This window comes from Manduca sexta, unplaced genomic scaffold, assembly GCF_014839805.1.
Source record: "Manduca sexta isolate Smith_Timp_Sample1 unplaced genomic scaffold, JHU_Msex_v1.0 HiC_scaffold_2776, whole genome shotgun sequence".
Classification (NCBI taxonomy): domain Eukaryota; kingdom Metazoa; phylum Arthropoda; class Insecta; order Lepidoptera; family Sphingidae; genus Manduca; species Manduca sexta.
This window is the reverse complement of record NW_023593774.1, coordinates 1-15,097: the sequence shown is the minus strand read 5'-3', so window position 1 is coordinate 15,097 and position 15,097 is coordinate 1. Positions and strand designations below refer to the sequence as shown.

At 35.8% G+C, this 15,097-nt stretch overlaps 2 protein-coding genes and 1 long non-coding RNA gene across 3 annotated transcripts; 1 reads left to right on the top strand and 2 right to left on the bottom strand.

Annotated features, from left to right (window-relative positions):
* The first annotated feature begins 2,409 nt into the window (after positions 1–2,409).
* LOC119192426 lies at positions 2,410–2,821 on the top strand. Its single transcript, XR_005113640.1, has 2 exons — positions 2,410–2,586; positions 2,691–2,821. It is a non-coding gene; the product is annotated as an uncharacterized LOC119192426 (long non-coding RNA).
* A 2,025-nt stretch (positions 2,822–4,846) lies between these two features.
* On the bottom strand, positions 4,847–11,975 carry LOC115449478 (E3 ubiquitin-protein ligase rnf146). Its single transcript, XM_030177317.2, has 6 exons — positions 11,617–11,975; positions 11,335–11,420; positions 10,550–10,706; positions 9,679–9,870; positions 5,544–5,731; positions 4,847–5,040 (listed from the first exon to the last, which is right to left on the bottom strand). Exons 1-5 carry the CDS (start codon positions 11,678–11,680, stop codon positions 5,685–5,687), a joined length of 546 nt encoding a protein of 181 aa, XP_030033177.2. The 5' UTR covers positions 11,681–11,975; the 3' UTR covers positions 4,847–5,040; positions 5,544–5,684.
* A 1,820-nt stretch (positions 11,976–13,795) lies between these two features.
* Positions 13,796–15,049, bottom strand: LOC119192427 (RNA exonuclease 5-like; the record flags this gene model as incomplete). Its single annotated transcript, XM_037446239.1, is given in 5 exon segments — positions 13,796–14,028; positions 14,031–14,189; positions 14,192–14,885; positions 14,887–14,954; positions 14,957–15,049. Coding segments are annotated over 5 exon segments (1,247 nt in total), but the record flags the coding sequence as incomplete, so codon positions are not given.
* Between the last annotated feature and the right edge of the window lie 48 nt (positions 15,050–15,097).

Here is a 15,097-nt window from a genome sequence, read left to right as displayed (position 1 = left end):
TCTGAGACTACACCACACCAATGATAAAAGAAGTATAGAAAAGACATTTGGTTATAGGCAGTGTTGCCGTTTTAGCGATAATCATTAGATCTAGGCAATTTATTATTGTCTGGTATTGTTTGTGAAGGAGATCAGTTATTCAAATTAAAAATAAGCTTAATGCGCACACTACGCAACAAAAAGTTGGACAAGTATTATTGTCGTATAGATGTAGTTGTCTATGTAAGTAGGTATTTATATCATTACTATCATTACCTCGATATTCAGAACTCTCAACCGTGATGGTTGGACATCTAATCTTAATGTCTTACTGCTATCTTATTTCTTATTATGTTCTTTTTACTTCTTAATATTATAAATGGGAATATTTGTGAAAATGATTTGATGTTCATTGGATCAAAAATCTTTTTTCTTAGAAAAATATTGCGCAAATATTAATAAATAATAAATAGAGGATCAATGCTAATCGAATCAAAGAAGTGTGTTTTTATTTTTTCTTTAAAAATAATACATTTTTAAAAGTAACGTTTATTCAATAAATACCCATACTTTATGCTGTACTAAATGAACTATGGAACAATCGTATAGAATCATATTCTATTTATTTATACTGTCAGAGTAATCAACGCCCTTGTGAGCGAAATCCAGAGGAATCAGATATTTCCCTTCGTAATTATAGCCAGAGCAAGGCAAATCGATAAGAATTGTACGAAGTACACTGGCCCTCGCATGACGATACAAGCTTACATTTCTAAAATATTACGCTAATTTGTAAGTTGGGAGATTTATATATATTATTATTTATCTCCAAATAATCTATATATATAAAAATCAATTGCTGTTCGTTAGTCTCGCTAAAACTCGAGAACGGCTGAACGGATTTATCTTATCTTGGTCTTGAATTATTCGTGGAGGTCTAGGGAGATTTAAAAGGTGAGAAAAATTCGAATAATTGCCGGGAAAATCCTCAAAACAGCATTTTTCTATTTCCCATACAAACGTTTTCTAACTAATACGTAGAGTCAATTTGTAATTTATTACCGCTGCATAAAGTTCAAATTCGCGTGCGCGTTGGAGGATCTAATATCGCGTTCTGAAACTCAACAAAAGTGAAAGTGAATCGCGAACGCGACAAAATTGCATAGTCTCAAAATACATAGTACATAAATAGTGGTCGGCTTCGAGAAACTCAATTTTAGCTAACTTCAGTTGTTAATATAATATATAACTCAAAGGTGACTGACAGTGATATATCAAGGAACAGCCCAAACCATTGGACGGATCGGGCTAAGACTTTACATGCATAAAGCTACTATGACGTAGGCATCCCCTAAGAAAGGATTTTGATAAATTCTACCCTTAAGGGGATAAAATAGGGGATGAAAGTTAGTATAAATGTTCTTAGATTTTCGACTGATTGAACTGAAATTATAGATTGGGGATAAAATTAGTTTGAACCTATAAGTACCGGGAAAATATGTAGCAAGACTTTTATCAAACAGTGGAATTTTATCCTGGAAAACACCTTCACGCGGGCGAAGCCGCGAGCAAAAGCTAGTATACTTATAAATGTTAATTCTAAATGAAATTATAATAATTTAAACACCATAACAAATATTTTTTATCAGCAACTCATTTCGTGTAAAGTAAACTAGTATAGATTTTTTATTTACATTTCTTCGCTAAATTCGTATGTGATTTTTATACATAAAATATAAACAATACCAATCGTGCAATTACTTAGAACATACTTACTTACTGAAATAACATTAAAAATAGTTTCGATTTTATTTCTAATTTTACGCGCAGCTTATTTGACCAGACATAAAATATGTAACCTTCAACCTTCGAAGAATAACACAAAATTATGATAACTAAGTGTTTATAAAGTCTAGAGATATTTTGAAAAGGTATTTTTTTCTCTTATCGAGTAGGATTTCCCAAATCGTCAAGGGAAATTAAATTGTTTAAAACGGCAACACTGGTTGTAGATGTCTAATCTTGGCAGGCTTGCCAACTTAGGCTTCTTTCAGGGCCCAGAAAAGTTTAGGGCTATTTTTAGAGCCATAAAAATATTTTCTTGTATTACTATTTGCCTGAACAAAAAACGATTAAAAACGCAAAACGTTTAAGTTTTTCTACAAAGCATAATGCAATAATTCCAAATACACCTCACTCACTATGCGCGCTTTACGTCTCAGAACAATAACAAGCATTGTTCTGAGACGCTGTATTAAAATTCTCTTTGATCGCCACAACTACAGGCATGGTTTCTTTCAATTATATTCTTAGATAGGTATACACATCAACTTATTTCAATTATATTCTTAGATAGGTATACACATTGGGTATACACTACATCATATTTCTTGGGGTATTTGCATTTAGGGCTATTTAGGGATATTTTATCGTGATTTTAGGGCTATTTTTTTGGAGTTGGTAACCCTGAATGTTGGTGAAGACTTGAATGTAAATAGAATTAAAATATTAAAATCTTGACGATCGTGATGATAATTAATTATTGAATACGATACGAATAGCAACTAGCACACGCATAATATACTGTAAAACAAATAAGTCGAAAAAGTGATTATTATATATTTTGACCTGATCTAACCTAAGTCTAGATACTATATATTTTTTATAAGTGTATCAGATTTTTAACAATTAACACTGCTGTATTGTTGCAGATAAAATGCAGAGGGTATTATCTATATTGAAAACTGTTTCCACGGTGAATTTTGCGACGAGAACATTTAGTGTTCTACCTTCACTAGGAAATGCATTAGAATCTGTGAAGAAGGAAGGGATATTGAAATCACATATACCTATTTTTAATTGTATTCGTTCTTTTAAAATTAAAGGACGTGTAAGGAGACGCTGTCAATCATGCTACATTGTTGTAAGAGATGAACGAATGTATGTAATGTGCCCAAAGTTTCCCCGACACAAGCAAATGTCAATGAAACCAAAACCCCACAACACTTGGATATTGACTCACGCGAGCCAGAGCCGAATTAGGCCATGGTAATCTGTAAATAAGCTGTAGTTATGTAGTTATTATTAAATAAATGTTATGGCATATTGTCTTTATTATTTTTTATAAAATATAGCTAAACTTTTTTTTGTCTTGTACTTGAGTCCATACCATCTTTCAGCATATATATTATTAGATTAAATAAGCGAATAATGTGATAACTACTAATTTTTGTACATATTTGAATTATAACTTGTTCAGAAATACAAGAATGTGTTATAGGACAGTTTACAAGATTTAGAACAATAGGGGACCGGACAAATTTTCAGAAGGTGTTTTAAATTGATCATTGTGGATATAAATAGCCAAGAAAAATAGCATTTTGCACAAATAAAGCTTAAAAAGTACATAAAACCATGCCTAAATGTTAAATAGCTATAATTCCCGCGCAAACGCTACATTATGTCATTTCGTCTCGTGTGACGTCATACGTGGATAAAGCAACTTGACAAGTCTTGTCATTTGAACAGTGATTCAATAATGCCAGATTAGGGTTATTTACCCTAGATTTAGGGTAAAACAGAATCAGCAGGGTATTTTTTATGGTAATTTTGGGGTAATTCTACGAGTTAAGGTATTAAAGCTATTGTTTCACGGTATTGTAATAAATATGGAGCTTAGAGAAAGATGTTTCATACAAAATTGTAGGCCATGAAACAATTATAATTTTTATTCAATACAATTTTCGTGTACAGCTAGTTGTTCCTAATAAAATGAGATAATTAAATTAATAATTATTGAATTGGAAGTGAAGAAAGAAGTGGCGTCTGCATAGATAAGGATATAAAAAAAAAGTACCGAATTATTTATGATTGGTTTAAGGGTAAAATTTTAAATTCCAAATAATCCTGGGGTAAAGAGAAATTATGATCTGGCAACACTGCATAGACCGTGGTAATCTCAGGCAATCTCAGGTTACTGTGTAACAACCAGAATTCTATATAAATAAATATTCTATTCCATATCATGTGGCAGCTAAAATATAAATAAATACATCTCATAACCATAACCTCCCTGGGTGTACAAAAGATTTAATTAATTGAAATATTCATCGGTTTATTTTAAACCGAAATACTATTTTTTAATTACTTACATCAAAGTGATCCTCACAGAACTAAATCGGTGAGTCTGCAGACATTCCGTCGTAGGTTCGTCTTGCTAACTGCAACCACTTTATTCGTATATGTGTTTTCGTGGTACATCAATAAATAATTTGTTTGGTAAAGATATAGAAGTATTATTACATTCAGGTACGACGCACCAACGATATTTTTTGTGGTCCATTATGATTAACGATTAAACAATTTGTAAACGTTAAGCTGGAAGATAGTAACAACGTCCCGTATAAATTAATATTAATTATTAGAGTAGTTCTGTGTCAAAAAACACATTTAAAGCATTAAAATAACCTCAGAAAATAACACAATGCGGTATGACATCCAGATGACGTCTGTTTGTTTACATTTTGCCCACGTGTGACGTCATGCGCCGTGATTGGTGTTTCATTTGCCGTAAAGAATAGACTAAAAATATTATAATTATTGTATTTTATTTATTGATTTAAAAATACAAATCACAACTCTTTTACAAAAACAAATATGAGATACTATTTTTAATATTACAAACTTTACTTTAAACTGAATTTCAGATTTTTTGGTAATACCTGTCCGGTCCCCTATTGGTACTTTATCATTTTTATTTGATCATATAATTTGATCAGAATTGTCAAACAAAAAGAAAACTCATATTGAAGAGGTAAGAGGTAAGTTTAAAAGAGCATCTACATTTAAAGTGTAAAAAAAGAGAAGGTAACAGCAACATGCAGCCCATTATATATTTTTAGCGTCTTAGTTTGAGATGGCAATAAAACAACAGATATAATTGTTATTTATGTCATATAAATAAACATAATATTATATTAATAGATTCACATTGTATGGTGCAGTTAAATATTTTCTGTTTCATCACTAGTGGAGTCATCATCATCATCCAGGTGTATAACTCTGTAACAAAAAAAAAATTATCGTGTTTTATTTTTTATTGCATCTGAATACTGAGAGGAGGGAGCGCTTGCCTGGTGGAAAGCAACACAACCATCCGTAAACCATAGCAACATCATATAAAACTTGAAATTACATATTGCTTACTACTTCAGTATGCTCGTCACCTTGAGAAATGTTAATGGCAAGTCCCATAATGTCCAGTAATTACGCCAACTAAAATGTCATACTAATTAAAACAACAGTGCATGCACTATTGCTTGGCGATGTATTCTACATATTATGTTAAAAAAATCCCATCAGAAAAGAAATCTCAACTAACTATAAAGCCACTTCCAGGAATACATTTTATAAAAAAAAAACACATAGTATATGGGGAACCCCTCTGCAAGTCAATGTTTCTACAGCAACCAATTTTAGCTGTATGTTGTCTGGTGAACATATTATTATATACATAATTTCATAGTTGCCAGTCATATTGGTTATTATTAAAAGAAAACGCTTACCCTAACATATCCACTACATAATTAACTCTTTCATTCTCAGAAATTACTTCAACTTGAAGTGTACTTGATAAATTTTCTTCATTAGTTCTAATATTTGCTGTGTCACAAGCATTATTTGTATTGGAATTTTCATCATCATTTTTAGGGGTCTAGTACTTGTCGTTTTTCAGTCTTAATGCCTGCTATCCCTGAAAAAAACGTTTCTTTTGATAACCTGATAGAAATATTAAATTGTATAAAACTGAACAGAACACAAGATAGAGTTAAATACCATCATAAAGAATAAATTAAAGAGAAACTTGATTATTGAGAATTTCCCGTATGACAATTTGCCAAGTTTTACAATACATAGGTTCTTTGAATGTAATACTATTGATACTGTCTCCTTATAAATTATTTTTTAAGTATTAGATTAAATAATGCATTCTGATTAAACCTTATTTAGTAAAAATAAATGGTCTTATACTAGTGATGATTTGGGTATATGTTGGGGGTCACCTCCTCGTGTGCGGCGGGATGGGTGGTCTATGCGGATAAGTCCAAGTAGAATGCCGATCCTCCGCCGGTATACCTGGGCAACGGCGAATCACTCCACGTATAGGGTCTGGCTCGCCGTTGGCGAAGTAACCTCCCAACCACCGGAGTTTATCCGAAGAGGCTTAACCAGCAACCTTGCGGCTACGCGGCAAAAAGGACTGGTAGAGGTTATGACCCGTGGGCGTGTCAGACCGACCTCTCTGTAGTGGAGGGGTATGAGCCCACCTACGTCTTGTACCGTGCGTAGTTGAGCGCCGTACGAGGGGATAATGGAATCCTGGGGGGTTGAGTGTACATCTGGTCGGCTGTTGATACCGGTGGGGACAACACGCCCCCTTTGGTCCGGCATTCCTTCTAAACGGTGGCCCCAGGAACTAGCCAGCCTGGGGTAACCAGTAAGGGCACCCCTTAAGGGTTGCTGGCGAGGATTACGGGGTCATGGGGTGCGCAGTCGGCGAGGCGCGGGGACCAGAGCTAGCACGAACCAAAATCTCGGTCTAGGCAGCCCTGGCACCCCTCGCACCGTGCGGATTCGCTGCATCACGGTCCATGGGTCCTATACTCCCTGTGGTAAGTCCTGGTGCTCGAATAGCGTCCGCCTATCTGCCGGGCGACGCGGACATACCGACAGTTGAGCTAATGAACCTAATCAGACACTGCGAAGACAAGAAGCTTAAGCTGATCATCTCGGCTAACGCGAACGCTCATCATACTATCTGGGACAGCGGCGCTTCCAAAAAAAGAGGTGATGACTTGGTTGAATTTTTATTCTCCACTAACCTTAGGCTCATAAACAGAGGGTCCGAACCCATCTTTGTAACTTCCAGATATCAAACTATTATAGACATAAGTAACACTGTCAACGGATAATATTTCGGAAAAAATATCAGATTGGCAGGTATCTAATGAACTATCTAACTCGGATCACAGATGGATAAGATACAAACTGAACGTGGACACTAAGAAGCCTGAACCCTTGGCGCAACCCTAGACGAACTGATAGCGTATGGTTCGGAAAGCTGGTGTAAGCAAGCCCGAACTTCAAACACGTCCCCGAGGAATATGGCGGGCCGGCTGACATAGAGAAACACGTAAATAAACTGACAGAAACACTAATAAACGCATTTCAAAAAAGCAAATGTGGAGCAAAAGCACAATTGCTCCACATCTAGTTAAGATCTACCGAGGATGCCTCATACACTGCTACACCCCCCATAAATGGAGAGAAGTAAAAGTAGTATTTATACCGAAACCAGATAAGAGTGACTATACACAACCAAAATCGTATAGACCAATCAGCCTCACTTCCTTCCTTCTTAAGGCAATGGAGAGATTGTGTGACCGAGATCTCCGAGATGAGGCTTTAACTTACCACCCTCTACATCACCAACAACACGCCTACTCCTCTGGCAAATCAACCGAATCAGCGCTTCACAATGTCATTACGACAATAGAGAGCGCACTATCAACACAATCTTCAGCGCTTGCAGCCTTCATTGACATCGAAGGAGCATTTGATAAGACGCATTTTAACAGCATAAAGCCGTGCACTGCTCAACCATGGTGCTAACCCATCCACAGTCAACTGGATAGGTAACATGTTAAGGAAAAGAGCGGTGCAGGTGACAGTCAATGGCAGAGTCCGAGCCATTGTATCGAAAGGCTGCCCACAGGGGGGAGAAATATCGCCACTCTTGTGGAACCTGGTAGTGGATGACCTAATTAGGTCACTAAACGAGGCTGGCTTCCACACTATAGGCTATGCAGACGATGTAGCAATCCTTATTAAGGGAAAATTAGAAGGCGTCCTTTGCGATCTCATGCAAGGGGCCCTCAAAATCGTCGAACGATGGTGCCTAGAACAAGGACTAACGGTAAACTCATCGAAAACCGAACTCGTATTGTTCACAAGAAAGCGAACTACGGAAAATTTTCGCTTACCTAAACTACAAGGCACTACGTTGTCTCTTACAAAAGAGGTGAAATACCTAGGTGTCATTTTGGATGATAAACTCTTATGGAATAAACATCTGGACCACAAACTAGAGAAGGCCTGTATCACATTTTGGCAGTGTAAAAGACTTCTCGGCAAAACTTGGGGCTTACACCCTAAAATTGCCAGATGGCTATATACTGCGGTGGTACGACCAATCACCACCTATGGAGCTGTAGTCTGGTGGCCCAGAACCAAACTATCCACAGCTAGAAACAAACTGCAGCAATTTCAGAGATTAGCGTGTACAGCTATAATGGGCTGCATGAAAACTACACCCACAGCTGCTTTAGAGGTCCTGTTGGGACTGCCGCCCTTGGATCTGTTTATCCAACAAGAGGCAGCCTCAGCAGCAATCAGGTTAAAGACACTTAAGCTCTAGGGTATAGCAATAGGTGCCCACGCCGAAATTCTGGAAGAGGCCATCAACTACAAACCACTGATGGCCGCTCCCAACGACAGGGTACCCAAACAACATATCTTCGGAAAAAACTACACCGTTAGACTGACCGAAGGACAGCATGACTGGTCTGGCACACACGAACTGCGAATATACACCGATGGGTCTAAGACCAGGACAGGATCGGAGGCAGGTGTGTTTTCACCAGAAATTAACATCAAGATATCAATGGCCTTAGGCGCACTCAGTTCCATCTACCAATGTGAATGTGTCGCCATCACGGAGGCAGCCAAAGCAGTGGAAAAGCGGGGCCTTATAGGCCACAAAATACGTATTGTATCCGATAGCGCTGCTGTATTTCGAGCCCTTGATAGCACGACCATTCAATCAGGGCTCATACTACAGTGCCACCAAGCACTGGAGGGTATAGAGAAACATAACTCATTTAGCCTACAGTGGATCAAAGGGCACAGTGGCTCTCTAGGACATGACGCAGCTGACGAGCTGGCAAAAAGAGGATCGGACCAGACCTTAATGGGTCCCGAACCAATCATGTCGCTCCTCTTTTACCAGCTGAGCACATGGCTGCGTCACAGAACACATAAACTACACGCGGATCAATGGGCGAGTATCAGTACATGCAGACAATTCCGGGAAGCCGTGCCACACCCGGATCCTCGTCTGACTAAGGGCCTTTTATCTTTGGACAGGGCATACCTACGCATAGTCGTAGGTACCATTACTGACATTGCCCACTAAACAAACATTTATATGTTCTAGGTATGACCGACAGCCCCCTATGTAGGGGATGCCTGTTGGCCGACGAAACAGCTTACCACGTCATCCTGGAATGTGAAGGAGTAACTGCGCAACGGGCAAAAATCCTCGATTCCCCAGGGTCACTCCGATAAGCCCGTGGAGACACCAGGAAGATCCTGCGTTTTTGGACGGAGTTAGGCTGGCTTGCTTTGTAGCCGGCATGCACGTCCCGCACAATGGCCCGACTTTTACGGGCTAAGTGCGGAATAAGGAGCCCATAAACATACTAGTGAATTAAACACCATGCGCCATACCATCTGGCGAATGGCATGCTCATCGTCATTCAGTTGTTATAAAAAAAAATACAAAACATTTTTATGACATGGTTTATACATGTAAAAATACTGTTCCAGATATTTATGTTTAAAAAAATATAATCTGTTAACCTTTTGCAGGAAATTTTGTTGTGTCCCGCTTGACTCTACGTTTTCTAGTCTGATCACTTCTTCTCACTTGTGTTAGAGCTTGGAAATCTACTATGTACAGAGCTCCAGCTAGAAGTAATGTGCAGCTACTTTCTCCCGCGCTAAAAGCCAATTCTAGTTCATTGTTACTGCGCTCGTCGTATTTCCACCAACCTGAAGAAACATAGGATACAAACATAATATTATATATCACTATATGTGGAATTACTTTTGAAGATGACTACTCATTTAACGAAACTAAAATATGTAGTAAAAGATTCAAGATATACTAATTTTACTATAAACAAATACACATCACAGTTTGGTTAGGTAAGCGAGTTGCAATCAGTTTACTCGTTTTTCGCAATGTGTTCCGTCTCATAAGATAGGAGCAGAGCCTATCACCATATAAGATATAAATTCCAGACTCTGGGCTTATACTGAGTAGAAAAACCTGAATATAACTTTCCATGATTTGAACGCAGAACCTTAGAACAGTGGTCCCACCGCGCATGCAATACAATAACACTACAAAGATAATTTTAAAATGTAGAAAAATTACGATACAGTACATACGGATGGAAAGGGCTATGAAGTTTTGAATCATGATCACAGGCAAGCAATTTGAAAAACTGTTGACTCATCCCTTTCACATTATATGGTAGTAAAAAATTTATATGTAGTTGGTATGAAAATTAGGTAGCTATATTGCCATTATCTTGGAAAATAAATTATTTATAACAAGAACATACATTTATATAAATAAGTACCAAAACTATGAATAGAATTAAGTAAAATTGTAGACAATACAATTGGATTGTGAAACAAATAAAAGGAAGAAAATATAAATTACCATTCCTTCCTTCATAATACCACTGATATTTTTGATTTGAATCATCATCATTTGACTGGGCTGATGAGACATCCTCTAACAACACTGGATTGTCTAGATAATCAACAGGTATTTCTGCAACGCACATTGCACATTTTCGACTTTGAAATGCAACACCCTGAAATATACAACCCATGTTTTATTATAGTCTAGGAAAACACTTTAAATATAGTCAAACCCTTTGCAATTACACCCTATTTAACCCTTTATATGGCACTACCAATGATTATTTCTTTTGTAAAATTCACAATCATTGGCCACGTAGTCTAGTTACTTGCTCTGGCTTGCCATACACACTGAGAGCCCATTTTGCTTTAATTCTCTTTACACCCGATTACAGCAGTATAAATCTGAGGTACCTGAGATATGGTCTACAGCTCTTGCATCTAAAAGTGCCAATGGACTTTATGTAATATGTTGTGATATAATACTGAAGAAAATAAAACTGAGCAGTTAATTGATTATGATTAAAGATTTCCAAATAATACCGAAATATCCCAGGCATAGTTTATTATATTTAGGTTAAAATATGGGATACTTTTTCAATATTATTTAGTTGTCTTAGATTGTGTGCAAATTATAATATAGGTTTTATGGTTCTCCTGGTGTTATTAACTTATGTACTACTAGTATTGTAATGTATGTAATTAATATTGTCAGATCTCAAGTATGAAGTGATTAGACAATTTCTTAAGAACCATATATTGAAAATAGTGTTAAGTAGCAGAGACGATAAAAGTGCTTACCTTAACACAAAGAAAACAAAACACATGTCCACAAGGCAATTGTGTTGGATGTTGGCATTTTTGTAAACAGACTGCACAATCTTGTTCTGTTATGACAATAAATACAAGATATTACATATGTATGTATATGGACTACACTGTAAAATATGTTAAAAATATTAGAGTATGGAAAAAATTTGTATGTTTTTAAGTTATTTCACTTATTTAAATTAATTATAATCATGCTAATATTATCAAGTTAGCCGATGGGTAATACTAATAATAATGGTACTGAAAACTCACCTGTGCGAGACTCGACTAACATAGTATTGCAATTCATATTTCTCTGTGAGGACAGTTCATTCATAAATATTTAACATACGTTTTCGATCGAATAATGAGAAACGTAGTGTTTTTAAAATTCGTTTATTTGTGTACATCAGAGTGTACATAATATTGTGTACAGATTATTTTTCTACACGAACAAAAATAAACTTTATCATTTGTCTGTATCTCAATTTTTTTTTTTATATATGGTTACGAGCGACTGTGTTGTTGTGCTACGCCAATGTCAATAAAGTTAGGGAAACATATTACAGGAAGAAAATAGGTTTCGGAATTTGGAAAGTTGGTTATACGCATAGAGTAAAGTAATATAGATGAAAGTTATACGATACCTATTTATTACAACAGTGAACAGAGACAAAAAAAACAAACTTTGCTCTTTATTTATTCATAGCTAAAAGCAGTGCTGCCAAAAGACTTTGTGCAATTCGCAGAAAATGACTGTTCAACTTGCTTCAAACCAAACCATTAAAAACCTCTGCTACAAATTCTAGTTTTTAAATGGATCTGTACTACATTATTAGCTCCGTGTACTTTACTATGAACTCCATGCATATTTGACCATGCATAAACGATGTGCATGAACCCCTACCTGACATAGATTTTCAGTCCCTCAGTGTTGCCATGTGACAGATATTTAAAACCTCCAAAGAAAACTCCAAAATTGTAAGCTTGAGTTTGAAATATTTAAAGACGCTCTTGGTATAACAGTGATAACTCTAGTTAATTGGTTCTGGTGATAACGTAAATGCCACCAAATGCAAAGGTTGTACTTGAGGAAATGCATAGGAGGCATTGTTTTAAGAGTTGACCAAATGTCGAATAGGTAATGATTCCTATAAAAAAATATAGATTAGTAGGTATCTATACTTTTTTGTTATATAAAGCTGAACATTTTAACCGACTTATATGTATGTTTTATTTGTGTGTTTGTTACGCGATTACTCCGCCATTTGTGGACCGATGTTCAAAATCCTTTTTTTGTTCGAAAGGAGATACTTGGTCCCATATTCACCAAGTCAGGATCTGATGATTGGATCCTGGAGAAATCGAGGGCAATCATCAAATTTTATAGGCCTGCACGTCCTTTTTCGTCAATTTTATAAAGTAACTTAAGTACCTACTTGCGTATGGTAATCATCATGTTATGTAGCTGAACTGATGATGGAAGGTACAACTCCTTAACACCAAGGAGATACTCGAAGAGGCATCGACTGATATAGTAAATTCTTTTAATGTTTGAACGAGCGTTTGCCATTTGGTCTCATGATTATTACTAACACAAAAAAAAAAAACAAAAAATAAAATCAGTTTAACAAAAAATAAAACTGCCTTCAAAAACCACTTAAAACCAAAAACTAATTTAACATTACCTATATACTGGTTACCAATTTTAGAGTCGGTGCTTGATAAAAATTAAAAATTAGTAATTTAAAATTGCCAGCTAAGCGAAATAAATACATGAACAAATGTACGAATTGTTTTCGAAAAGAAAGTCCCCTGCCGCATTTCTGCCTGTCCGATCGCGAGAAACACAAAAATCTACTCAACGGATTTTATCCCGGAAAAACTATTTACAAGGAGGCTTATGTTAAAGTATGGAGAGCTTTTGCTTATTTAGCCATAAAAACTCTTGTTTGGGCTAATGTTATGCTTATGAATGTATGTTTGTCTCATGTCTTGTCATCTTTTTCTTTAACTGCATGAAAGATGAAATCAGTTTCATATTCTAACACAATACACAATAACAACTAATGTATGTATTTTTAAGTTTTAATTTTTATTATAGCAACACCATTATTATTAGTTGTACCACCAAATATTACAACAAAAAGAGCTGATTGCTCTAGGCTGTTCCAAATTGTTTCCATCCATTTATCAACTTTAGTTATCTGCTCCAATTCATTCTCATCTCGAACATCTAGCTTTAAATGAGCCATAGAAAAATTACATTCATTTGTAGACTTGCATAAGGTAGAAATAACTTCATCTATTGAGTCAACAGTAGATAACTTTATTTTCTTAGGATTTGCCTTCTTGAACTGTGATGCTGCATTTTCTTTTGCACTTGATAAAATGCATGATAGTCACCAGTGATATCATCACATCCTACAATTATGGAAGACTTTTTGTTCCATCATTCGTTGAATATAGACATTGTATACTGTGGAGACTGTATCATTTTTACCACATTCTCTTTGTATTTCTGTCTATTTGTATGTACTGCATCCCCAAACTCTAGATTCTTGCTGAGCTTCAGTTGTACCAATTTTAAAGATGCTATAGAATCCTCAACAGAACAATGTCCACCACTTCCACTTTGAATGTCTTCATTTAAAAACTCTTTTGCCAATGTTTTAATTTTGGTTTACGAGTTCTTTCTCCTGTAAAATTGTATACTAGACTAGTGTCTATAATGTATGGATGCATCATTTTTAGAGCATGTAAATCAGAGTTTAGTGATTGGCCAACTAATATTGCATCTGCAGGTAATAGGTCCCTTATATCTCTTTGTACATCCTCTAGCCTTTTGAGACATCATTTAACAATGTCTTGGTAATGCCAGAATATCTTGTCAAATAATTAGTAATATCATTATACGGTTTGACTAAGGCCTCATACACACTTTCATGCTTTTCATTGACAAGAGAAACACGAGTCAATTCTAAACCAGCATCTGTCATACACATTTCACAATCTAATCCAAACAGAGGAGAATTTGCTGTTACAGGCATGTACTTATCTTTGGTCATTATGTAATCTGAATATGCATTTTTTAATTTGCCTTTTAGTGGCACAGGATAGTTTTCATCAATTAATTGCCACGCAGATAATATAAGCTGAGTTCTAGGAAACTTGTCTTGAATGTCTTGGGTATCTGTTTCTTCATCTAAACTGTGTGAAATACTATCCTCAATGGGAAACACAGCTCGCATCATCACCATCAAATCTTTTCTAACTTCCAATGCTAGATTCATACTTCCATACTTCTGTATTAAACTTTCCTTTTCTGCATCAGATAAAGGAACCTGTGCAAGTTCTTGTACCAAGGATCCTTTGTAGACTGAAGGAGTCAAAATTTCTACACTGTGATTACATGAATTCTTTAAATATATTAACTTATCCAAGTTATTTTCTAAGTTGTTTATAGAGAGGCCTTCTAAAATGAGGCATGTTGTTTGAGATATGTGGCCACATTTTTCCAACACATACCAACGGGTACTTGTGATAAGTTGAGACTCCTAATAGTGAGTGCAATAGTAAATGTTGTACATCTGTCAGTACTAAAGGTATTACTCATTAACACCTGTAGTTAAACAAGCAGATTCACCTGTTGTTTTCAAACGAAATTTAGGAATATGTTTTCTGATATTTTTACTTGTTTTCCTTTCTTTTTATTGGATGAATTCAATTTAGTATCTCCTTTTGTCAGCACTAT